The sequence below is a fragment of the Schistocerca nitens genome, chromosome 5, assembly GCF_023898315.1.
Source record: "Schistocerca nitens isolate TAMUIC-IGC-003100 chromosome 5, iqSchNite1.1, whole genome shotgun sequence".
NCBI lineage: Eukaryota > Metazoa > Arthropoda > Insecta > Orthoptera > Acrididae > Schistocerca > Schistocerca nitens.
The window spans coordinates 629,719,319-629,744,677 of NC_064618.1; the positions used below are offsets into that span (position 1 = coordinate 629,719,319).

At 45.0% G+C, this 25,359-nt stretch overlaps 1 protein-coding gene across 1 annotated transcript in view; it reads left to right on the forward strand.

Annotated features, from left to right (window-relative positions):
• Nucleotides 1-25,359, forward strand: part of LOC126260626 (outer dense fiber protein 3-like) — a 52,444-nt gene that overhangs the window by 13,521 nt on the left and 13,564 nt on the right. Inside the window, exons 2-3 of the mRNA XM_049957965.1 lie at nt 195-416; nt 15,548-15,749. Coding sequence (XP_049813922.1) covers nt 195-416; nt 15,548-15,749 — 424 coding nt within the window. The remainder of the gene's footprint in view (nt 1-194; nt 417-15,547; nt 15,750-25,359) is intronic.

Sequence of the window (25,359 nt, forward strand, 5' to 3'; positions counted from 1 at the left end):
AATCATCTTGTAGAAAGGGGGGGGGGGATATATAAGCCTGTTAAATCCCTTTTATGTTTCAGCATCAGCTGACGGTCTTCGAATTATTGTGTCAGCCAAATACACCCATCCGGTGCATATCCGAGAATTGGTTCCTCGGAGAGGAGACTGCTCTGCTTCCTGGGAAATGGAAATAACTATTAGTTTATTTGCAGGCCCCGGGCCGGCGGCGGTGATGCTGCCGTCGACTGTGGGCTACGAGGGCCATGACCCCACCAAGTACCGCGCGCCCAACTACACGATGCGACCCAAGCCGCCCTTGGTGGATCGGCGAGTGAGGCCCGCGCCCAACCGCTACACCATCGAGAAGTACTATACGCGCGTCGGCAAGGATGGCACGCCCCAGTACACGGCGCGCTGGCCGCTCGAGCCGCTCTGTAAGTACATAGCCACATCATCAGCTAACGTCGCAGTATATTGTAAACATCATTGAGTCAGTGTAGGTACTAGTAAAGAATTGATCCTTAGTTTCCTATTTGGACCTCGAGGCCTTGGCTTCGAGATCTGGTGAAGGCAATGTCCCCAACCTGTATTGACAGATCAAGGAATCACTTCCAGACGATAGAATAGATTTCGTAACTTAGTAATACAATATAATTAATTTGAAAAAAGTGTGATTATAAATACTCGCTTGAATATACGGGGTGTTGAAAAATCTCTCCGCAGTGCCGTATGATTGTTCGCCTGTCTGGGTTACTTCCTTTCAAGTGGACTCTCCCAACATTCCTCTGTTTCGTTTATCTCAGCCAGCGTCAGTAGAATCGTTGGTGTGTGTCGTTACGTGTTGACGTGAACGTTTCAGTTTAGTTTCTTTGTTCGTTTGTTCCGCTTTTGTCACTGTTAAAATGTTAAACATTGAAGAACGTGTGTTTTTAGTCGAATAAGTGTTTAAATCTGGCAGTAAATACACGGTTTCAGTTCGTCAAACATTTAGTTCAGTTTTCCCGGAGACAAGACTCCCACATCACGATACTGTGCGACATTTGATTAACAAATTTCGAAGTACGGTTTCAGTGACAGACGCACCGAGAAGTGGTCGTCCTAACGTTTTGTCTGAGGATTAACTACTCGATATTTCCGATAAAATGTCCATGAGTCCGAACAAGTCAGTTGGAAATGTGTTAAGCGAAATACTGAACGGTTATTTTCAACAAGATGGTGCAACCGCGCATACAGCTCGCGTTTCAATGTCACTGCTTGCTGATTTTTTGGTGATCGCAAAATTTCACAGGGACTTTGGCCTCCACGATCGCCTGACCAAACACCACCTGACTTTTGCTTCTAGGGTGCAGCGAAAGCAACTGTCTATTAAAACCGTCCAAAATTCGTCGATGCATTGAAAACTGCAATATCCACTTTCAATGCTTATGTTACAGAAGAAATGTTACAGCTTGTGTTTTGAAACATGATTAGACGAATTGAACTGTGTATTCCACAACAGGGGGGACACTTTCAACTTTTGATGTGAAAATTTGTAAGTTAAATTGAATATTCAATAAATTAATAACTTGTATTTCACTGAGTTTCATTTCGGTATATTCACTGCGCCATACGGCACGCGCGGAGGCCGAGTGGACGTACCGCCGAATTGCTCAACACGTGGGGCGTGAGGTCTCCACAGTACATCGATGTTGTCGCCAGTGGTCGGCGGAAGGTGCACGTGCCCGTCGACCTGGGACCGGACCGCAGCGACGCACGGATGCACGCCAAGACCGTAGGATCCTACGCAGTGCCGTAGGGTTGGTTGGTTGGTTGGTTTTGGGGAAGGAGACCAGACAGCGTGGTCATCGGTCTCATCGGATTGGGGAAGGATGGGGAAGGAAGTCGGCCGTGCCCTTTCAGAGGTACCATCGCGGCATTTGCCTGGAGTGATTTAGGGAAATCACTGCCGTAGGGGACCGCACCGTCACTTCCCAGCAAATTAGGGACACTGTTGCTCCTGGGGTATCGGCGAGGACCATTCGCAACCGTCTCCATGAAGCTGGGCTACGGTCCCGCACACCGTTAGGCCGTCTTCCGCTCACGCCCCAACATCGTGCAGCCCGCCTCCAGTGGTGTCGCGACAGGCGTGAATGGAGGGACGAATGGAGACGTGTCGTCTTCAGCGATGAGAGTCGCTTCTGCCTTGATGCCAATGATGGTCGTATGCGTGTTTGGCGCCGTGCAGGTGAGCGCCACAATCAGGACTGCATATGACCGAGGCACACAGGGCCAACACCCGGCATCATGGTGTGGGGAGCGATCTCCTACACTGGCCGTACACCACTGGTGATCGTCGAGGGGACACTGAATAGTGCACGGTACATCCAAACCGTCATCGAACCCATCGTTCTACCATTCCTAGACCGGCAAGGGAACTTGCTGTTCCAACAGGACAATGCACTTCCGCATGTATCCCGTGCCACCCAACGTGCTCTAGAAGGTGTAAGTCAACTACCCTGGCCAGCAAGATCTCCGGATCTGTCCCCCATTGAGCATGTTTGGGACTGGATGAAGCGTCGTCTCACGCGGTCTGCACGTCCAGCACGAACGCTGGTCCAACTGAGGCGCCAGGTGGAAATGGCATGGCAAGCCGTTCCACAGGACTACATCCAGCATCTCTACGATCGTCTCCATGGGAGAATAGCAGCCTGCATTGCTGCGAAAGGTGGATATACAATGTACTAGTGCCGACATTGTGCATGCTCTGTTGCCTGTGTCTATGTGCCTGTGGTTCTGTCAGTGTGATCATGTGATGTATCTGACCCCAGGAATGTGTCAATACAGTTTCCCCTTCCTGGGACAATGAATTCACGGTGTTCTTATTTCAATTTCCAGTAGTGTATATACACTCCTGGAAATTGAAATAAGAACACCGTGAATTCATTGTCCCAGGAAGGGGAAACTTTATTGACACATTCCTGGGGTCAGATACATCACATGATCACACTGACAGAACCACAGGCACATAGACACAGGCAACAGAGCATGCACAATGTCGGCACTAGTACAGTGTATATCCACCTTTCGCAGCAATGCAGGCTGCTATTCTCCCATGGAGACGATCGTAGAGATGCTGGATGTAGTCCTGTGGAACGGCTTGCCATGCCATTTCCACCTGGCGCCTCAGTTGGACCAGCGTTCGTGCTGGACGTGCAGACCGCGTGAGACGACGCTTCATCCAGTCCCAAACATGCTCAATGGGGGACAGATCCGGAGATCTTGCTGGCCAGGGTAGTTGACTTACACCTTCTAGAGCACGTTGGGTGGCACGGGATACATGCGGACGTGCATTGTCCTGTTGGAACAGCAAGTTCCCTTGCCGGTCTAGGAATGGTAGAACGATGGGTTCGATGACGGTTTGGATGTACCGTGCACTATTCAGTGTCCCCTCGACGATCACCAGTGGTGTACGGCCAGTGTAGGAGATCGCTCCCCACACCATGATGCCGGGTGTTGGCCCTGTGTGCCTCGGTCGTATGCAGTCCTGATTGTGGCGCTCACCTGCACGGCGCCAAACACGCATACGACCATCATTGGCACCAAGGCAGAAGCGACTCTCATCGCTGAAGACGACACCTCTCCATTCGTCCCTCCATTCACGCCTGTCGCGACACCACTGGAGGCGGGTTGCACGATGTTGGGGCGTGAGCGGAAGACGGCCTAACGGTGTGCGAGACCGTAGCCCAGCTTCATGGAGACGGTTGCGAATGGTCCTCGCCGATACCCCAGGAGCAACAGTGTCCCTAATTTGCTGGGAAGTGGCGGTGCGGTCCCCTACGGCACTGCGTAGTATCCTACGGTCTTGGCGTGCATCCGTGCGTCGCTGCGGTCCGGCCCCAGGTCGACGGGCACGTGCACCTTCCGCCGACCACTGGCGACAACATCGATGTACTGTGGAGACCTCACGCCCCACGTGTTGAGCAATTCGGCGGTACGTCCACCCGGCCTCCCACATGCCCACTATACGCCCTCGCTCAAAGTCCGTCAACTGCACATACGGTTCACGTCCACGCTGTCGCGGCATGCTACCAGTGTTAAAGACTGCGATGGAGCTCCGTATGCCACGGCAAACTGGCTGACACTGACGGCGGCGGTGCACAAATGCTGCGCAGCTAGCGCCATTCGACGGCCAACACCGCGGTTCCTGGTGTGTCCGCTGTGCCGTGCGTGTGATCATTGCTTGTACAGCCCTCTCGCAGTGTCCGGAGCAAGTATGGTGGGTCTGACACACCGGTGTCAATGTGTTCTTTTTTCCATTTCCAGGAGTGTATATACAGGGTGAGTCACCTAACGTTACCGTTGGATATATTTCGTAAACCACATCAAATACTGACGAACCGATTCCACAGACCGAACGTGAGGAGAGGGGTTAGTGTAATTGTTTAATACAAACCATACAAAAATGCACGGAAGTAGGTTTTCTAACACAAACCTACGTTTTTTTAAACGGAACCCCGTTATTTTTGTTAGCACATCTCAACATATAAACAAATACGTAATCAGTGCTGTTTGTTTCATTGTAAAATGTTAATTACATCCGGAGATATTGTAATCTAAAGTTGACACTTGAGTACCACTCCTCCGCTGTTCGATCGTGTGTATCGGAAAGCACCGAATTACGTAGGGATCCAAAGGGAACGGTGATGGACCTTAGGTACAGAAGAGACTGGAACAGCACATTACGTCCACATGCTAACACATTTTTATTGGTCTTTTTCACTGACGCACATGTACATTACCATGAGGGGTGAGGTACACGTACACACGTGGTTTCCGTTTTCAATTACGGAGTGGAATAGAGTGTGTCCCGACATGTCAGGCCAATAGATGTTCAATGTCGTGGCCATCATTTGCTGCACACAATTGCAATCTCTGGCGTAATGAATGTCGTACACGCCGCGGTACATCTGGTGTAATGTCGCCGCAGGCTGCCACAGTGCGTTGTTTCATATCCTCTGGGGTTGTAGGCACATCACGGTACACATTCTCCTTTAATGTACCCCACAGAAAGAAGTCCAGAGGTGTAAGATCAGGAGAACGGGCTGGCCAATTTATGCGTCCTCCACGTCCTATGAAACGCCCGTCGAACATCCTGTCAAGGGTCAGCCTAGTGTTAATTGCGGAATGTGCAGGTGCACCATCATGCTGATACCACATACGTCGACGCGTTTCCAGTGGGACATTTTCGAGCAACGTTGGCAGATCATTCTGTAGAAACGCGATGTATGTTGCAGTGCTCTCCGATACACACGATCGAACAGCGGAGGAGTGTTACTCAAGCGTCAAGTTTAGGTTACAATATCTCCGGATGTTATTAACATTTTACAATGCAACAAACGGCACTTATTACGTATTTGTTTATATGTTCAGATGTGCTAACAAAACTAGCGGGGTTCCATTTAAAAAAACGTAGGTTTGTGTTAAAAAACATACTTCCGTGCATTTTTGTATGGTTTGTGTTAAACAATTACACTAGCCCCTCTCCTCACGTTCGGTCTGTGGAATCGGTTCGTCAGTATTTGATGTGGTTTACGAAATATATCCAGCGGTAACGTTAGGTGACTCACCCTGTATATATATACTCATTCAAAGCGAGAACAGGTCAACTAGTGGATGATTATTACAATTTTTATTTATTTATTTAATTTATTATTATCTAGGGCAGGAAAACAGCAAAGAGTTAATTTATGTAGAATTATGATTAAGATGTAGTCTTGCGCAAAGAAAGTTAGCTGCCATTAATTATTATGGTTAGACAGATCATTTCGAAGCCCTTCAAATTACTCAGTATATGATTTCAATTATTATTCTGAAGTTTTATAGAACCAAGTATTTGCTACAATTGTACTTTAAGCGCACAAAAATGAAGACTGTGGTTGAAGATGCGACGGCAGTCTCCGTTGATCTCGTGGCTCCGTTCGCCTCAGCTCTCGTAGTTCACGGTCGGCTGTAAGAAAACTTATTCCCCCGGAGAGAAACAGCGGATCGCGTCAGTAGTGCTATGACAGGTCCGTAAAGTGTTGCTAAAATGACCTAGCTCTTAATGTAGGTTCAATGCAGATCGTATAAGCAGGTTCCGTACAGGAGTTACTTCAGCAACAAAATCACACAGTCTCCGACAACATCTCATATCCACATAAGCCAATATATGGAAAGGAAATGAAGTCCATTTGCCCTTTAAATCACTTGAAATGTATTCAGAAAATCATACAGCTGTTTTCTTGAAAGATTTCTTCCAATACAATCTCCTTACATTTAATGAAAATACTTTAAAAGAACTATCCTTAATGGCTACCAATACAAGATCTCTCTCCTAAAATTCCTAAAACGTCTGTACTAGTTAATGTCTAGATCAGTAAAAATCCTTGGTTCATTCTGTTACCACTCGTATCGAATTTTTCACAAAATAATACAACAGCGAAAGATGTTATACATTCTCACAGTCGTAAACATTACTGCGGATTTCAGCTGAATATGGTAGTTCATTCGTACAGCCGTTTTTATTTTCTGGTACATATTCTCGCAAAACACGTCGCAACGTGACGTCATTCCCGCCCAGTCGGCACCAACGAGACGTGTGGGCCCGGCAACGGACTTGTGACGTCACTCTAGTCGGCTTATGAGCCGCAATTCTCGAACGACCGGCTCCGTGCGGGACCCACGAGAAATCAATATTTAATTGAAAAAGTACGCAGTAAAAGTTTTAATTTTGTCTTGTGCTATATAGAACTTGTAACGCCTTTAAACACGTTGTCAAGAACTATTAAATTCGTTTGAAATACTCGCTCCGTGCCGGAAATGGTCGCTGGCACTTGTTTAAGTTCTCTAAGTGTCACGTGCTGCCTGACTTCCTCGTAGCCCTCGCACCCAGTGCTGATAGATAAGGGGAGGAGCTGCAGTATCACATTCTGTAAAGGATTTCGCTTGTCTACAGGTGTACACGTGGACTATTTACTTTCCAAGTAATTATTTGGGATGCAGTTTGGAACCGGTAAAATATTTCGCATTCGCCATTCGTTCCTGTGTGTGCGTGTTGCAGTCTCCTTCTCCTCCTCCTCCTCCTCTTCCCGCCTCTCTCCCTCCCTCCCTCCCACTCTCTCGCTCTCTCTCTCTCTCTCTCTCTCTCTCTCTCTCTCTCCCTGTCTCTGGTGACAGGCGTGGAGTGGGACTTAGCGTAATATTACTGCAACTATGCATTTTCAAAAATTTCAGTAGCTGTTATAGTTACAATCAATATCTTATGTATGTTACAAGTATGGCATATTTGCCACATCTTCAATCGATATGTTGTATCTTCAAAATGCAGTTTAAGTCAGCCTACATTTACATTATCATAATGAAACTGTTGAGATCCCACCTGGATAGCTGAGCGCGTTAATGCGGCGCTTCCGGGATTCAGGGAGGCGCGCCGACGAGGGCTAGTGAAACGTCCAGCCTAGATGTGGTTTTTAGGCGGTTTCCCACATTCAGCTAGGTGAATATCGATCTGGTTCCCATGCCCTGCATAAGACTCCCTCTCCGCAAACATTTAGAAAACTTAACACGCTTGAACATGATGGTTACCCTAGACTCACGCAGATGGGATACATGGATTCCTTTCCTTCCTTCAGAAGGAGTATTCGACCACCAACTGGCACTAACATTGCTGTAGCTCTTATAACAATGTCAACTACACTGAGAAACGAAAAAAGTATAACGAAAAAGGAGAAGAAGAAGATGATGAAGAATATAGCTATTGAGCGTTGTACCTGTAATCTAGAATATATTACTACACGTAGAATAATTATCCATCCTTTTTTTCTGCGCACAGCGCATTATCTAGCTGCTGACTTCGCCTGTCTTCCCTTCTCAGCAAATGAAAATGACCGTAACCTTAAGTCCTTACTTCATCCACGAGTGTGAGCAACTTGGTGTCTTGTACCGATGATGCAAATTTACCATGTTTTATAGAGGGCACCATGTTGCTTTGATTGATCTGTGTATTGAGCCCTCGCATTATCTACCTAACTGAATAAACTTTCTCGGTAAACGTCAATATTCAATCCTTTAGTCGAAGATTAATTTACACATTTTGCTCTAAGCACTAAATTTTGCAAAAATATCTTTACATACTGAACTGAAATAGGTGCACATATTTGAGAAAAACAATGAAAATGTATCTGTTAATGTATAATATATTCACTATTCTGACCATTATTGATGACTGCAGTCTGAAGAAAAGCATAGAAAGGAGAAGCGTTTAAAATGATGTCATTGCACGTCACTAGCATCGTAATCGCAAGAAACTTGCAAACATTTTAATGTGACAGATTGAAAAAATGGAAATTTATCATTTATGTTACATAAAATCGCAGTATATTATAGTATTACAGCTCATCAATACGCAACTAAATCTATGATTCAGCCATTTTCATCCTAAAGAAGGAGACATAAATATCATTGTCATTTTACTACCAGCTACGAAGAAACTGCACATGACAGTTGCAATTTAAATTACATATCTACTATGTAACGTCATTAGGATCTCACAATCTGACAAATTACGATGCTTATTTTATAATCATGATTCTACACGAACGAGTGGAACTGAAAATAGTGGATATCCCAGAACGAAAGGTCAGTATTAAGGGATATGACAGGAATGATCATATGAACCAGAAAAGCCTAGTGAACGTGGGTTCTATAATGCATACCTTAAGAGCTATGAGCACTTCTTCATCTTGGGTACTGTGAACTATATCTCTTCTACTGCAGGTTCTTTGCTTTCCACATTTGGGTAGGAGTAACATGGACAAAACCAAAAAAACTGTCCAGTATAGGATGGGGCAACTAGAAGTGACCGGGACGAGTGAATACGATTGGACGTGAAAGCATGCATATAACCACACGTCGTGACGTTCACACCACATGCATGCCCGCCACGTGATCCACACCGGTTCAGAGCGTAGTGCGGGTTGTTAGTGTGAGCGGAGCAGTGCAAAGGGGACGACGGTACTCACAGTGGAGTAACCTGTATTAGTTTGAAAAGTAACGTGACAACAAAGTTGTGGAAACGCTGTGGTCAGTTGTTTGTTGAGAAGTTTAATGGTATCAAAGTGCCAGCAAACTGTGCCATGCAATGCTTATTCCGATAATGGCTTCAGACAGGACCTGTTTTGAACATGTTTGGAAGGTAGGAGACGAGATACTGGCAGAAGTAAAGCTGTGAGACCGGGCGTGAGTCGTGCTTCGGTAGCTCAGTTGGTAGAGCACTTGCCCGCGAAAGGCAAAGGTCCCGAGTTCGAGTCTCGGTCGGGCACACAGTTTTAATCTGCCAGGAAGTTTCATGTCAAAACACATTCCGAAACGTACCCGCACATCAGAAAATGTGGCTGCAGTTCACCAGAAAATGCAGAGTCCTACCAAATCAACCCGACGCCTGCCGCTGGGGATCGGAATATCACATCGATCACGCAGACGAATACGAGTACTCCAGCAGATGCTCCTCAACACCTCCAGCTTTGTGAGTGGCTGTTCACTAAAACAACAATGAATAGCTTGGTCATGGACTGTTCTTTACATCAGATGTAGCCTGGTTTCACTTGAGTGGTTATGTCAACTCATAAGAGTCACAGGTTCTGGGCAGCGGAGAATCCGCAAAACTTCCACGAAACACCACTGCATAATGAGAATGTTGGCATTTGGTGTGCAGAGTCTGCATGCAACATTATTGACCTCATCTTCTGTCATCAGACGCTGACTTCGCATTACATTGCCAACATTTTGAAACCATTTGTAGCAGCATCAACGGAGAAGGAAAAGACCTAAAGTTACTACACATACAGCTGGCCGAACCTTGTAGCACACTTACACAATCTCAATGCCTTACTGAGCTGTTAGCAGAGGTTAGTCTGGTCGCAGCCATAGCTGGCCACCCATGTCACCTGCCAGATGTTATGGGACCATTGCTTTTCACAATATATATATAAATGCCCTAGTAGATTGTGTCGAAAGTTCCATGCGGCTTTTCGCTGATGGTGCTGTAGTATACAGAGAAGTTGCAGCATTAGAAAATTGCAGCGAAATGCAGGAAGATCTGCAGCGGATAGGAACTTGGTGCAGGGAGTGACAATTGACCCTTAACATAGACAAATGTAATGTATTGCGAATACATAGAAAGAAGGATCCTTTATTGTATGATTATATGATAGCGGAACAAACACTGGTGGCAGTTACTTCTGTAAAATATCTGGGAGTATGCATACGGAACGATTTGAAGTAGCGGGTGCCAGGTTGAGATTCATTGGGAGAGTCCTTAGAAAATGTAGTCCATCAACAAAGGACGTGGCTTACAAAACACTCCTTCCACCTATACTTGAGTATTGCTCATCTGTGTGGGATCCGTACCAGGTAGGGTTGACAGAGGAGATAGAGAAGATCCAAAGAAGAGCGGCGCGTTTCGTCACCGGGTTATTTGGTAATTGTGATAGCGTTACGGAGATGTTTAGCAAACTCAAGTGGCATACTCTGAAAGAGAGGCGCTCTGCATCGCGGTATAGCTTGCTGTCTAGGTTTCGAGAGGGTGCGTTTCTGGATGTGGTATCGAATATATTGCTTCCCCCTACTTGTACCTCCCGAGGAGATCACGAATGTAAAATTAGAGAGATTCGAGCGCGTACGGAGGCTTTCCGGCAGTCGTTCTTCCCACGAACCGTACGCGACTGGACAGGAAAGGGATGTAATGAGAGTGGCACGTAAAGTGCCCTCCGCCACACACCGTTGGGTGGCTTGCAGAGTATAAATGTAGATGTAGATATATTACGCGATTGTATACATTATTAAATAAGGTGCCCCCCCATGATAAGATCTTGTCCAGTAAAAGCAGTTAAAATCTAGAAATAAAAATTGTTGTATTTCATGAAAATGAACAACTACTGTTGGTTACAGAAAGACAAATAAAAGTGTGATAACGTCACTTTATTTTTTGTAAAACAAACCTTTTCATCACACAAAAATTATTTTAGGGGAATGCTTTGTAGACCTACAAATAAAGACCTAGAATAACAAATATCGAATAACGAATTATTAACGTACAAGTAATCGATGTTATGACTGACTCCAAATGGTCAATTAATCGACTCTTTCTTACTATCATCCATACCTAGAGTAAACAAACAACGTGTTGGAGCAGGACCAGCCTTAGGGATGGTATTTTTGGATGATGTCTGTCGTTTCACATTGTTGGGTTTCAATGTTCTACGTCCTAGCGATTAACATCACATCTACTGTCTGTGTACGTGGTGATCTCTGATTTTCTCGGCGTGATTGATTAATGGCGTGCTTTCGGGAGTACAAGTAAACTGTAATCAACAACTTGACTGAACATTGGAAAGCGCATTACTAGTGCATGTTGTGTTATTAAACACTATTTTCATAAATGTTAGGAACATTACGTAGGTTAACTTTGTGAGCCATGTTGTGTACTTCCGTTCACACTCAACATCACAATAAAACACTTCTCATAAACTCTGTACTCTAACCTGGAACTCTCATTTTCTGTGCCATATAAACCCAAAAGCATATCAAAGCCAATATGTAAATTGCATCTCAACACGAACCCCTAAACAGGTAAACACCTCTTTTGAGAAAATTAAAAGAGTAAAAGAAGAATTACGGTCTGAGATAGTTATGTAAAGAAACAAAAAATTTTCTCTGAGTTCTGTGGAAATGCTCCATAACATTAGGAGAGAGGCCACATGTACCCAAAGTCTCTGGATAGAAGCAGAACTAGCAGAACTGGTAAAGGAGTGCTACAAAGAAGGCGGGGGACAGCACCAAGGATTATGCAGGATACTGGTGCACTTCGTTACGAAAGTATACACTGCCTGAAAAAAAAAGAAACACCCAGTAGGAGAGGAGAAAACGAAATTAAAACTTCAGGGGGTGAGAGGATATATAACGTTATTTCAGTGATCACAAAATAGAGTGAAACACACAAGGAACTTAGCACTATAAACCCACTATCAGTTTGACGTTGTACCCACTGTGGGTTGGATGCATGCACTGACTCGTTTGGGAAGGGTTGATAAAGCCATTGTCTTTTCTCGCCAGGCAGGCTGGCCCACAACAATTGTAACTGGTTCGTGATATACTCGATTCTGGTACTGGGATGAACTGACATCCGAGCAGGTCTCACACATGTTCTATCAGGGACAGGTCTGGGGATCTAGCTGGCCAAGGGAGTACCTGAAAATCACACAGACAGTTCATAGAGACATGCTATTCGTGGGCGAGCATTGTCCTTTTAAAAATAATACCACGATAGTCACGTGAGAGGTAACACGTGAGAACCCAAGATGTATGTGACGCAGCGTTGCGACGTCAGAGTTTCGCCTGTCGCAACTAGCCGTGACCTTAAGTCATACCCAATGACTCCCCACACCGTGACGTCAGGAGTAATACCGCTGTGCCTCTCCAAAACATTGAAATAATGGGACTTGTCCCCAGCTCGCCACCATATTCGCCAACAATGGTCATTCGGAGTAGTGTAGAACCGCGATTCATCTCTGAACACAATGCGACTTCATTCACCAGCAGTCGCTGCTTCCCGGTTACGCCACAACTCCAAATGCAGCCGTTTGTGTTGTGTTAAGGGCAGCATACGCTTTGGATGGTAATCCCTTAGTTGAACTGCTACTAGTCTCCAACCAGTGGTGCGGTATGACACATAATTTTGCAGGGAGTCCATTAATGGTTCTCGGGCGGCAGGTGAGGATGTGAAGGTGTTACGATGACCTTGGTGCACAATACAGCGATCTTCTGTAGCGATGGTCAGACGTGGTGGACCGGAATCTTGATGGCGAGTATGCCTGCCCTCACTTTCCCGTGCAACATCGGCCCACAAATCTGGATGCTGCAAGATTCGACCAGTCGGCCAAATGGAGACCCACAATGAGGCTCCATTCCAACTCTGTCATTTGCTGATAACGCTGTCTCATATGAGAACTTTGCTTCTCCGTATCCTTCGCAGTAATGACTCAACATCTGAAGCTGTTCTCGCCCTCTCATACACCCTACCAGGCCTAATAACAACACTAAACACGAACAGTTCTAATTAACTCTGATGGTCGTTCTACCTGCTACAGAGAATTGAAACTCTATAATCATTCACTTATCTGCCTATGGTGTGTACATGCACGAAATTACATTGACATTCGATTATGTCTTATGGGTGCTTCACTGTTATTGTCAGTTAACGTAACTGGGGCAGAATTTTGAGAACGTGGTGAGCTTCATGAGGGATTCGGAGTCTGATAAGATATCGTCGACAACTGAATTTGGTCGACCTCTGGAGACTTAGTAAAATCCTTCTCAGGAGAACTGAACGTGGACGGAGATCCTACGAGTGATTTGCGACTTATCCTTAAATTTTAAGAGACCTGCAAGCCACCTTATAGGCCGTGGCACAGGGTACTTCTTATACTAACAGATCTGTTACCAATTATTCTAAGACCAAAGACCCTGTATTCGACTTTAATATCGGTCGTTTTCAACTATTTTTTCTTGTCATCTTCTCTCCTTTGCTGCTACTATAAAGGGTTTAGGAGTGTTTTACACATACTATTTTTTCCTAGTAGTTTTGTAAGTCATGTATGAATTACACTACTGTCCATTAAAATTGCTACACCAAGAAGAAATGCAGATGATAAACGGGTATTCATTGGACAAATGTGATTACATTTTCACGCAATTTGGGTGCATAGATTCTGAGAAATCAGTACCCAGAACACCCACCTCTGGCCGTAATAACGGCCTTGATACGCCTGGGCATTGAGTCAAACAGAGCTTGGATGGCGTGTACAGGTACAGCTGCCCATGCTGCTTCAACACAATACCACAGTTCATCAAGAGTAGTGACTGGCGTATTCTGACGGGGCAGTTGCTCGGCCACCATTGACCAGACGTCTTCAATTGGTGAGAGATCTGGAGAATGTGCTGGCCAGGGCAGCAGTCGAACATTTTCTGTATCCAGAAAGGCCCGTACAGGATGCGGTCGTGCATTATCCTGCTGAAATTTAGGGTTTCGCAGGGATCGAATGAAGGGTAGAGCCACGGGTCGTAACACATCTGAAATGTAACGTACACTGTTCAAAGTGCCGTCAATGCGAACAAGAGGTGACCGAGACGTGTAACCAATGGCACCCCATACCATCACGCCGGGTGATACGCCAGAATGGCGTGACGAATACACACTTCCAATGTGTGTTCACCGCGATGTCGCCAAACACGGATGCGACCATCATGATGCTATAAACAGAAACTGGATTTATCCGAAAAAATGGCGTTTTGCCATTCGTGTACCCAGGTTCGTCGTTGAGTACACCTTCGCAGGCGCTCCTGTCTGTGATGCAGCGTCAAGGGTAACCGCAGCCATGGTCTCCGAGCTGATAGTCCATGCTACTGCAAACGTCGTCGAACTGTTCGTGCAGATGGTTGTTGTCTTGCAAACGTCCCCATCTGTTGACTTAGGGATCGAGACGTGGCTGCACGATCCGTTACAGCCATGCGGATAAGATGCCTGTCATCTCGACTGCTAGTGATACGAGGCCGTCGGGATCCAGCACGGCGTTCCGTATTACCCTCCTGAACCCACCGATTCCATATTCTGCTAATAGTCAGTGGATCTCGACCAACGCGAGCAGCAACGTCGCGATACGATAAACCACAATCGCGATAGGCTACAATCCGACCTTTATCAAAGTCGGAAACGTGATGGTACGCATTTCTCCTCCTTACACGAGGCATCGCAACAACGTTTCACCAGGCAACGCCGGTCAACCACTGTTTGTGTATGAGAAATCGGTTGGAAACTTTCCTCATGTCAGCACGTTGTAGGTGTCACCCCCGGCGCCAACCTTGTGTGAATGCTCTGAAAAGCTAATCATTTGCATATCACAGCATCTTCTTCCTGTGGTTAAATTTCGTGTCTGTAGCTCGTCATATTCGTGCTGTAGCAATTTTAATGGCCAGTAGTGTATTTTGGATGTAATTGTTCCAGGCATTCCAGAGTTATACGTACATGTTATTAGTTTCTCATCCATACCTCCACCCTCAAATAGTGGTGCTAGGTGTGTCTTACGCCCTGCATAGCTGTCCTCTGGTATTAAGTCTGATGTATACCCAGCTTGGTTCAAATTGTTCAAAGCGTTTCGTAGCTATGTCGAAGTACTTTCACATATCCATTTATATGTATTTGTTGTTCTTGTAGAGCCATTTATGTAATCAGATATGTACAATGAATGTAAGTCGCTTAAAATTTAGGTTTTAATGCCACTGAAGCCACACAGATGCCTCTGCGATATCTCTAAACATGATAGGAGCACTACATCTTAGCTACAAGAGTTACTGATGTTGTGTGAGACAATGTCTCGATGTGTACAATAATTTAGTTATCATCGTATATTGCGTGTAGCCTGTGAATGAAACTCGAATTGTGTGAGAGCGTAGCATTTGAAGAGTGTTTATGCCACGTAGTGTTGGTGTGCAGCGATGCCGAAGAGCCCGGGCCCAATGGCGTACCGCGTGGAGGACGTCCCAGTGCTGAAGACAAACCGCGCGCCGCACTACAGCCTCAACGACCGCCACAAGCAGCGCAGCTTGACGCAGCCACCGGCGCCCAACACCTACACACTGCCGGTAGTCATCGGCGAGAACGTCATCTACAAGCCCAACGCCCCCTCCTATTCCCTGTGAGTGCCTGCATCTTCTGCTTATCACATAAACAGGGGACGACAACCAGTGACGTCTGACACGCAGATACTGTAATCAGTCGCACTTGCCAAATAACGAGATACATTCACTCAAAAGTCGTCTTTGGTGGGATAACCATATGGTCCTAGCTGTGGGGAGAGCAGATGCCAAAAAAATTCCTGTAAGAAAACTTCAAGATATACAGGGTGAAAAGTATTTAAACCGACAAACTCTGGGAGGCTGTAGGGGACATCAAAACAAATATTTTTTCCTAATGTCATTTTTTCCTATGAGGATTATTTAAACCGGTGGAGGCTGTATTATGTTCTTCAGTTGTAGGCAACTGCTGTCCACCAGTGTAGTAGTGCATTGTCTCTGTTTACTAATGGAGCGATACACCTGGAGTGAGTACACTGATGCGGTTGGTGCGCACCACAACGGGCGAGCTGCACAGCGGATTGATCAACATCAAGTTAGGTTCTTCGTTAATGTGTGAGTCGGTGTTGTTGGGGACTGTTTAATTGGGCTATATCTGCTGCCTAGGCCATTAAATGGCAGGCACTATTACAATTTTCTCGCCACAGCATTTCCAGACTTGCTGGAAGACGTCCCGCTCCCTACAAGACAACGCATGTGGTTCCAACATGACGGGGCGCCAGCACATTTCAGTCGTCGTTTGCGTCGATTCCTGGACCGACGGTTCCCAAAAACGTGGATTGGCAGAGATGGTCCTGTACCATGACCTGCTCCATCCCTAGATATGTCCCCTCTGGACTTTTTTGTGTGGCGAGAGATGCGCAACCTTGTTTACACAACTCCTGTTGCATCAGAAGAGGATCTGGTAGCCCAGATAGTAGCAGCAGCAGGAACAATTCAAGATACTCCTGGGGTTTTTGCCCGTGTCAGACAGAATATGATCCGACGGTGTAAACTTTGTTTACATGTCAATGGAGGCAGTTTTGAAAATCTACTGTAATTCAAATTGGGTTGTGTTAATGTGTTGTCTCATGGTCATAAAAAATGGAAAAGTGTTTGTTGGTTTAATTAATTTTCTGCCATAGAAATCTTCCTCTGCCGGTTTAAATACTCCTCATAGGAAGAAATGACATTAGGGAAAAATATTTGTTTTGATGTCCCCTACATCCTCCCAGAGTTTGTCGGTTTAAATACTTTTCACCCTGTATAATATCATTAAGAAGGGCTGTTTCCAACCTCTCCTCTCCATTTGATCATGAACACTGTTCATCTGTATGGAACCATTACAACATTTAATGGTGAATATTCAAAGTACAGAAAACAATTTGTCATGGAACTTTCTGACATATTAAAACTGTGTGCCGGATAGAGACTCGAACTTGGGACCTTTGCCTTTAGCTGGCAAGTGCTCTACGACTGAGCTCTCCGAGCACGTTTCGAGTCATCAGTCGTGCTTGGGTAGCTCAGTCGGTAGAGCACTTGCCCGCAGAAGGAAAAAGTCCTGAGTTCGAGTCTCGATCAGGCACAGTTTTAATGTGCCAGGAAGATTCACATCAGCACGCACTTCGTCGAAGAATGGAAGTTTCATTCTGGAAACACCACACAGGCTGTGGCTAAACCATGTCTCTGCATATCCTTTCCTGGAGCAGTGCCTGTCTTGCCAAGTTTCGCGGGACAACTTCTGTGAAGTTTGGAAGGTAGGAGATGAGGTACCGACGGAAGTAAAGCTGTGAGGACGGGTCGTGAGTCGTGCTTGTGTAACTCAATTGGACACCAGAACGGTAGCTCAGCGTGTTCGATCAGATGGCTGGCTGCACTCTGTAAAAAAAAAAAAAATAAATAAATAAAATAAAAAATAAAAAAAAGAGTTAAATACTCAACGATGATCCCAAAGGGATGTCCTGTGGCATCTGCTCAGACAAAACGACAAGAACAAAATGAAGAATAAAAGAGAAAAGTCGGTAGAGCACTTGCCCGACAATGGCAAAGGTCCCAAGTTTGAGTCTAGGTCCGGCACACAGTTCTAATTTGCCAGGAAATTGCATGTCAGCGACTGCAGAGTGCAGGGTAAAACTTTCATTCTGAATTTGTCCTGGATCTGGCTAACCGACGTGCATTCACCGCAGAATGTGTCAACAAACTCCTGTTAGAGAAGCTACAACAGACATTTTAAGCTGTGGTACTGGGATAATAGATATACAATGTCATCCCCCCACCATACCCCACATATGAGTTTCGTAGATGATGTACTAAAGTACTTTTGATATATTTATCTTTTATTTAATACAAAAACTTTGAATTTGTCTAGTGAATTTACTTATTTGTTTAGAATTTTTTTTAAATTTGATGTAAATATTGGCGACAACAGATTCAGTACATAATTATAAATGGCTGTCAGCCACTAAGCAGGGTTTATTTGGCATCCTAATGACAAGTATTAAATATAGAGTATGTTGCTGACAACGAATTTAGATCCTGAGGTACACTGCAGACCACCCTGTTGCTGCAATTCTAATTTTGCGTTCACATTCGTTGGCTTTGCCAACTCACAAAACCAGATGTGGCAGCTGTCCTCAGTAAAAGAATTTATCAGTTAAATCTACAATTTCATCATTAATGTGTGTTGATTTCTTTTCCAAATGTTGATTACATACTATTTTAGTTTTTGTATACACTTCTTTTTAGATTCAAAATTGTTCTATACAGGCCACCTCACTGATGGACTATGACATCTACACAACATAACTTTTTCGTATTTCTATTTCTTTTATTTGCTGCTCCAACCAAATTGTTGTTCTGTCTTGCCAGCCGGTGTGGCCGTGCGGTTCTAGGCGCTTCATTCTGGAACCGCGTGACTGCTATGGTCGCAGGTTCGAATCCTGCCTCGGGCATGGATGTGTGTGATGTCCTTAGGTTAGTTAGGTTTAAGTAGTTCTAAGTTCTAGGGGACTGATGACCACAGATGTTAAGTCCCATAGTGCTCAGAGCCATTTGAACCATTTTTGTTCTGTCTTCTCACATCATATCTCATAATTACCAAGTATTATACATTTTGAGGCATTAAATGCACACTAAGGAACATGAAACAAAGAATCAGCTATCATTTTTGTATATAACTTCTGTATTGTGGAAAACTGAAACAATTTAGTCTCCAGATTTGATATACAGGGTGATTCAAAAAGAATACCACAACTTTAGGAATTTAAAACTCTGCAACGACAAAAGGCAGAGCTAAGCACTATCTGTCGGCGAATTAAGGGAGCTATAAAGTTTCATTTAGTTGTACATTTGTTCGCTTGAGGCGCTGTTGACTAGGCGTCAGCGTCAGTTGATGCTAAGATGGCGGCCGCTCAACAGAAAGCTTTTTGTGTTATTGAGTACGGCAGAAGTGAATCGACGACAGTTGTTCAGCGTGCATTTCGAACGAAGTATGGTGTTAAACCTCCTGATAGGTGGTGTATTAAACGTTGGTATAAACAGTTTACAGAGAATGGGTGTTTGTGGAAAGGGAAAAGTTCTGGACGGCCGAGAACGAGTGATGAAAATGTAGCACGCATCCAGCAAGCATTTGTTCGCAGCCCAGGAAAATCGACTCGCAGAGCTAGCAGAGAGCTGCAAATTCCACAATCAACTGTATGGAGAGTCCTACGAAAAAGGTTAGTTATGAAACCTTATCGACTGAAATTGGTTCAAGCACTGTCTGCAGCTGATAAGATTAAAAGAATCGATTTCTGTGATTTTATCCTTGCTCAAATGGAATCAGATGAATCTTTCGTTTCAAAGATTGTGTTTAGTGATGAAGCAACTTTCCACACTAACGGGAAAGTCAACCGTCACAATGTCTGTATATGGGGCACTGAGAATCCGCGGGAAACAACTCAGTATGAACGTGACTCGCCTAAGGTGAACGTTTTCTGTGCCATTTCAGCCAATAAAGTTTTTGGTCCCTTTTTCTTCGAAGGTGCTACTGTAACTGGACTACAGTATCTGGAGATGTTAGAGAATTGGCTGGTCCCTCAGCTCGAACAAGAAGCACAACAATTCATATTTCAGCAGGATGGAGCGCCACCACATTGGCACTTATCTGTCCATAACTACCTGAACGTCAACTACCCGAGGCGAGGGATCGGCCGCCAGGCAGCCCATGACAGAGCACTTCATCACTGGCCTCCAAGAAGCCCTGATCTTACCCCCTGCGATTTTTTCTTATGGGGGTATGTTAAGGATATGGTGTTTCGGCCACCTCTCCCAGCCACCATTGATGATTTGAAACGAGAAATAACAGCAGCTATCCAAACTGTTACGCCTGATATGCTACAGAGAGTGTGGAACGAGTTGGAGTATCGGGTTGATATTGCTCGAGTGTCTGGAGGGGGCCATATTGAACATCTCTGAACTTGTTTTTGAGTGAAAAAAAAAACCTTTTTAAATACTCTTTGTAATGATGTATAACAGAAGGTTATATTATGTTTCTTTCATTAAATACACATTTTTAAAGTTGTGGTATTCTTTTTGAATCACCCTGTACATCAAATAATGACAGTATCAGTGTGTTATTTGAGGAACTGAGACTCTGTATCTTATCATCATTCTTGTCATCCATGGTAAACAGATAGTGAAAAAGGTAAGGAGGAAAATATGGTATCAAGCTCATGGAAAGAAAGAGGACAACTAATTTACCTAAAACCCTCAAGCTAAAGAATCCATCTTAAAGTAGCAATCGAATCTAATATGCTTATTCCAGTGACTTTAAAATGATTCTAAAATGTCAGACTGAGTTAAATAAAAGTACTTCTGGTTGAATAAATTTTGTATATTACAGAGCAATGCAATATCTTGCTATTTCATTCGAAATACATTCAGTAAAATTACTGCAACGGAAGTCATGTTGAAATAATACAATAATACTTGAAAGTCTATGAGATACTTAAAATAAAGAACAGGAGGCAGCTTTTGATAGGATCTTTTTGTTTTTTTTGGGGGGGGGGGAGACGAAACTCAAAATATTAGGCAGTTTTTAAAATTTGGTTTAACGTACTGATTTCTGCTGACAGAACTCTACATAAACCGAGCGACGTGGTGCAGTTGTTAGCACTCTGGACTAGCATTTGGGAGGACGACTGTTATTAATGAAGGATATATACTTTATTACACCCCACAAACAGGATTCATGCTAGGTCAAGCTAATATATGTGGTTGTAATGCCATCCAGAAGAACACTGATTTGTCCTCATACCATTTGTCTCTCCATGTCCCTTCATACATTCCTCATACTGATAGTTCTCTCATTACGTATGCAAGTTGAAATGGTTCAAATGGTTCTGAGCACTATGGGACTCAACTGCTGAGGTCATAAGTCCCCTAGAACTTAGAACTACTTAAACCTAACTAACCTAAGGACAACACAAACATCCATGCCCGAGGCAGGATTCGAACCTGCGACCGTAGCGGTCGCGCGGTTCCAGACTGTAGCGCCAGAACCGCTCGGCCACCAGCGGCCGGCACGTATGCAAGTGTTTAACCTTCTCAGTAGATTATTAAGCAGTAGTTTTATGAAATCTAGACAACAGACGCTACAATAACTCTAAATACATCAATATGATTAGACTGGTATGTCGATGAAAACCGTACCAACAACATAATTCTTATTACATTAGGTACTCTGGTAAAAGCTTAATTATGAGTACACACTTATTGTTACATTTCTACTCTAGAAATGAGCATCTTATAACTGAAAGTAGCCAACTTACCATTTATTGTTCTTAAAATATCGTTATCTTTCAGTACCTCACAGTTGTATCTTGTACCTTCGCAGATTCTTACTTAAATTGCGTGTGAGTTTCGTATAGGAGGTGTAATTTCGAGTTTTAGTTACTGTAATCGTAAATTCAGGCAGATTGTAGCGCAGTCGTTAGACATTTGTACAGGTTAGTTCATACATTCTTTGCGTGTTTCCCTTGCATTATCTAGGCACGGACTCGTGTTTAAGTAACTGTTGTTCAACATCGATTAGAATGGACAGGGACTGTGATTGCTGTGTTCGGATGAGGGCTGAGTTGGCATCCTTTCGCTCACAGCTGCAGGCGGCACTGACTTCGGTCGTGCAGCTTGAGGCTCTTGCCAATGGGCACCACTGTGGGGAGCTGGACTTGGGTATCACGGGGGTGTCAGCCTCGTCCCATCTGTCCCCAGATTGGTCTGCCACTGTGGTTGCCCCTGTTGCTGCCCGCAGTGGGGCTGAGCCCTATGGTTGATTGGGAGGTCGTTCCAAGGCGTGGCAGGCAGCGAAAGACGTCCCCAGAGGCTGATCAGAAAGCCTCCCCGGTGCGTCTGACAAACAGGTTTCAGGTACTGTCTCTGGCTGAGCCAGATGCAGCTGCCTGCCCTGTTTCAGAGGATGATTCTCAGCCTTCAAGGTCCGGGCAATTGCAGAGAGTGGGCTTATTGATAGTTGGGAGCTCCAATGTTAGGCGTGTAATGGGGCCCCTTAGGGATATGGCGGCTAAGGAGGGGAAGAAATCCAGTGTGCACTCTGTGTGCATTCCGGGTGGAGTCATTCCTGATGTGGAAAGGGTCCTTCCGGATGCCATGAAGAGCACAGAGTGCATCCAGCTGCAGGTGGTGGCACATGTCGGCACTAATGACGTATGTCGCTTTGGATCTGAGGAAATTCTCTCTGGATTCCAGCGGCTATCTGATTTGGTGAAGGCTGCGGGTCTTGCTTACGAGATGAAGGCAGAGCTCACCATCTGCAGCATCGTTGACAGAACCGACTGCCGACCTTTGGTGCAGAGCCGGGTGGAGGGTCTGAATCAGAGGCTCAGACGGTTTTGCGACCGTGTTGGCTGCAGATTCCTTGACTTGCGCCATAGGGTCGTGGGGTTTCGCGTTCCGCTGAATAGGTCAGGAGTTCACTACACTCAGCTGGCGGCTACACGGGTAGCGGAGGCTGTGTGGCGTGGACTGGACGGTTTTTTAGGTTAGAAGGCCTCGGGAAAGTACGGGGTGGGCTGAAATCTCAAAGGGTGCATGGAAAATACAGGACGTGCTTGGGTCAAGGAACAGTCGGAATTGTAGTTGTAAATTGTTGTAGTTGTGCTGGGAAAGTCCCTGAGCTTCAAGCGCTAATAGAAAGCACAGAAGCTGAAATCGTTATAGGTACAGAAAGCTGGCTAAAGCCGGAAATAAGTTCTGCAGAAATTTTTACGAAGTCTCAGACGGTGTTCAGGAAAGATAGATTAGGCACAATTGGTGGTGGAGTGTTTGTGTCTGTCAGTAGTGGTTTATCTTGTAGTGAAGTCGAAGTAGATACTCCGTGCGAATTGGTATGGGTGGAGGTTATACTTAACAGCCGAACTAAGTTAATAATTGGCTCCTTCTACCGACCCCCAGACTCCGATGATATAGTTGCTGAACAATTCAGAGAAAATTTGAGTCTCGTAACAAAGAAATACCCCACTCATACGGTTATAGTTGGTGGGGACTTCAAACTTCTCTCGATATGTTGGCAAAAATACTTGTTCAAAACCGGTGGTAGGCAGAAAACATCTTCCGAGATTGTCCTAAACGCTTTCTCCGAAAATTATTTCGAGCAGTTAGTCCACGAACCCACGCGAATTGTAAATGGTTGCGAAAACACACTTGATCTCTTAGCCACAAACAATCCAGAGCTAATAGAGAGCATCATGACTGATACAGGGATTAGTGATCACAAGGCCGTTGTAGCTACGCTCAATACCGTTTCTTCCAAATCCACCAGAAACAAAGGCAAAATAATTTTATTAAAAAAAGCGGATAAAGTATCACTAGAAGCGTCCTAAGAGACAATCTCCATTCCTTCCGAACTGACTATGCAAATGTAGACGAGATGTGGCTCAAATTCAAAGATATAGTAGCAACAGCAATTGAGAGATTCATACCTCATAAATTGTTAAGAGATGGAACTGATCCCCCGTGGTACACAAAACAGGTCCGAACGCTGGTGCAGAGGCAGTGGAAAAAGCATGCGAAGTTCAGAAGAACGCGAAGTCCCGAAGATTGGCTAAAATTTACAGACGCGCGAAATTTGGCACGGACTTGAATGCGAGATGCCTTTCATAGGTTCCACATTGTCTCGAAATTTGGTAGAAAATCCGAAGAAATTCTGGTCGTATGTAAAGTACACAAGCGGCAAGACGCAGTCAATACCTTCGCTGCGCAGTGCCGATGGTACTGTTACCGACGACTGTGCCGCTAAAGCGGAGTTATTGGACGCAGTTTTCCGAAATTCCTTCACCACATGGAATATTCCAGAATTTGAAACACGAACAGCTGCTAGCATGAGTTTCTTAGAAGTAGATACCTTAGGGGTTGCGAAGCAACTCAAATCACTTGATACGGGCAAGTCTTCAGGTCTAGATTGCATACTGATTAGGTTCTTTTCAGATTACGCTGATACAATAGCTCCCTACTTAGCAATCATATACGAGGGCTATTCCGAAAGTAAGGTCCGATCGGTCACGAAATGGAAACGACTATGAAAATCCGATAAAGCTTTGCACAGATGTGTTGGGTAGTGTCTCTAGTATAACCCCAGTTAGCATCACGTCGCTCTTCTCATTTCTGAGCTCGCAGTGAGTGCGTAAAGATGTCTAGAAAATAGTGTCTGCCGCCAAGTACGGGGGCCTGGTGAGAAATTTCCCCTGAAGCTATGCAGCTAACATTACATAACTGTCGTGCTGTTTCGTCTTCAAGACAATTCTCAGCCGCATTCTGCAGGGGCAATGAAGATGCTCCTGCATCGTTTTCAAATGGAAATGTGAGAGTACCCACAATACAGCCCGTAATTGTCTCCCTCTGAGTTTCAGCTCTGGTCACATGAACCGCTGGTTATGAAGACAACATTTCGGCACAAGACAACGAGCCGTAGGCCAGCGTAGAGAATTGGCGGAGAGCACTGGCGGCTGCCTTCTATAGCGAGGGTATGGGAAAGTTGGTACAACGCTACGATACACGTCTAAGTTGGGTCGGCGACTATGGAGATAAGTAGCTGCAAGGTGTATCTAACTGTTGCAAATAAAACATTTTTGATTTTTACCGTGGTTTCCATTTCGCGACCTATCGGACCTTACTTTCGGAATAGCCCTCGTACAACCGCTCGCTCACCGATAGATCTGTACCTACAGATTGGAAAATTGCGCAGGTCGTACTAGTGTTTAAGAAGGGTAGTAGGAGTAATCCATATAACTACAGACCTATATCATTGACGTCGGTTTGCAGTAGGGTTTTGGAGCATATACTATATTCAAACATTATGAATCACCTCGAAGGGAACGATCTATTGATACGCAATCAGCATGGTTTCAGAAAACATCGTTCTTGTGCAACTCAGCTAGCTCTTTATTCGCACGAAGTAATGGCCGCTATCGACAGGGGATCTCAAGTTGATTCCATATTTCTAGATTTTCGAAAAGCTTTTGACACCGTCCCTCACAAGCGACTTCTAATCAAGCTGCGGGCCTATGGGGTATCGTCTCAGCTGTGCGACTGGATTCGTGATTTCCTGTCAGGAAGGTCGCAGTTGGTAGTAATAGACGGCAAATCATCGAGTAAAACTGAAGTGATATCAGGTGTTCCCCAGGGAAGCGTCCTGGG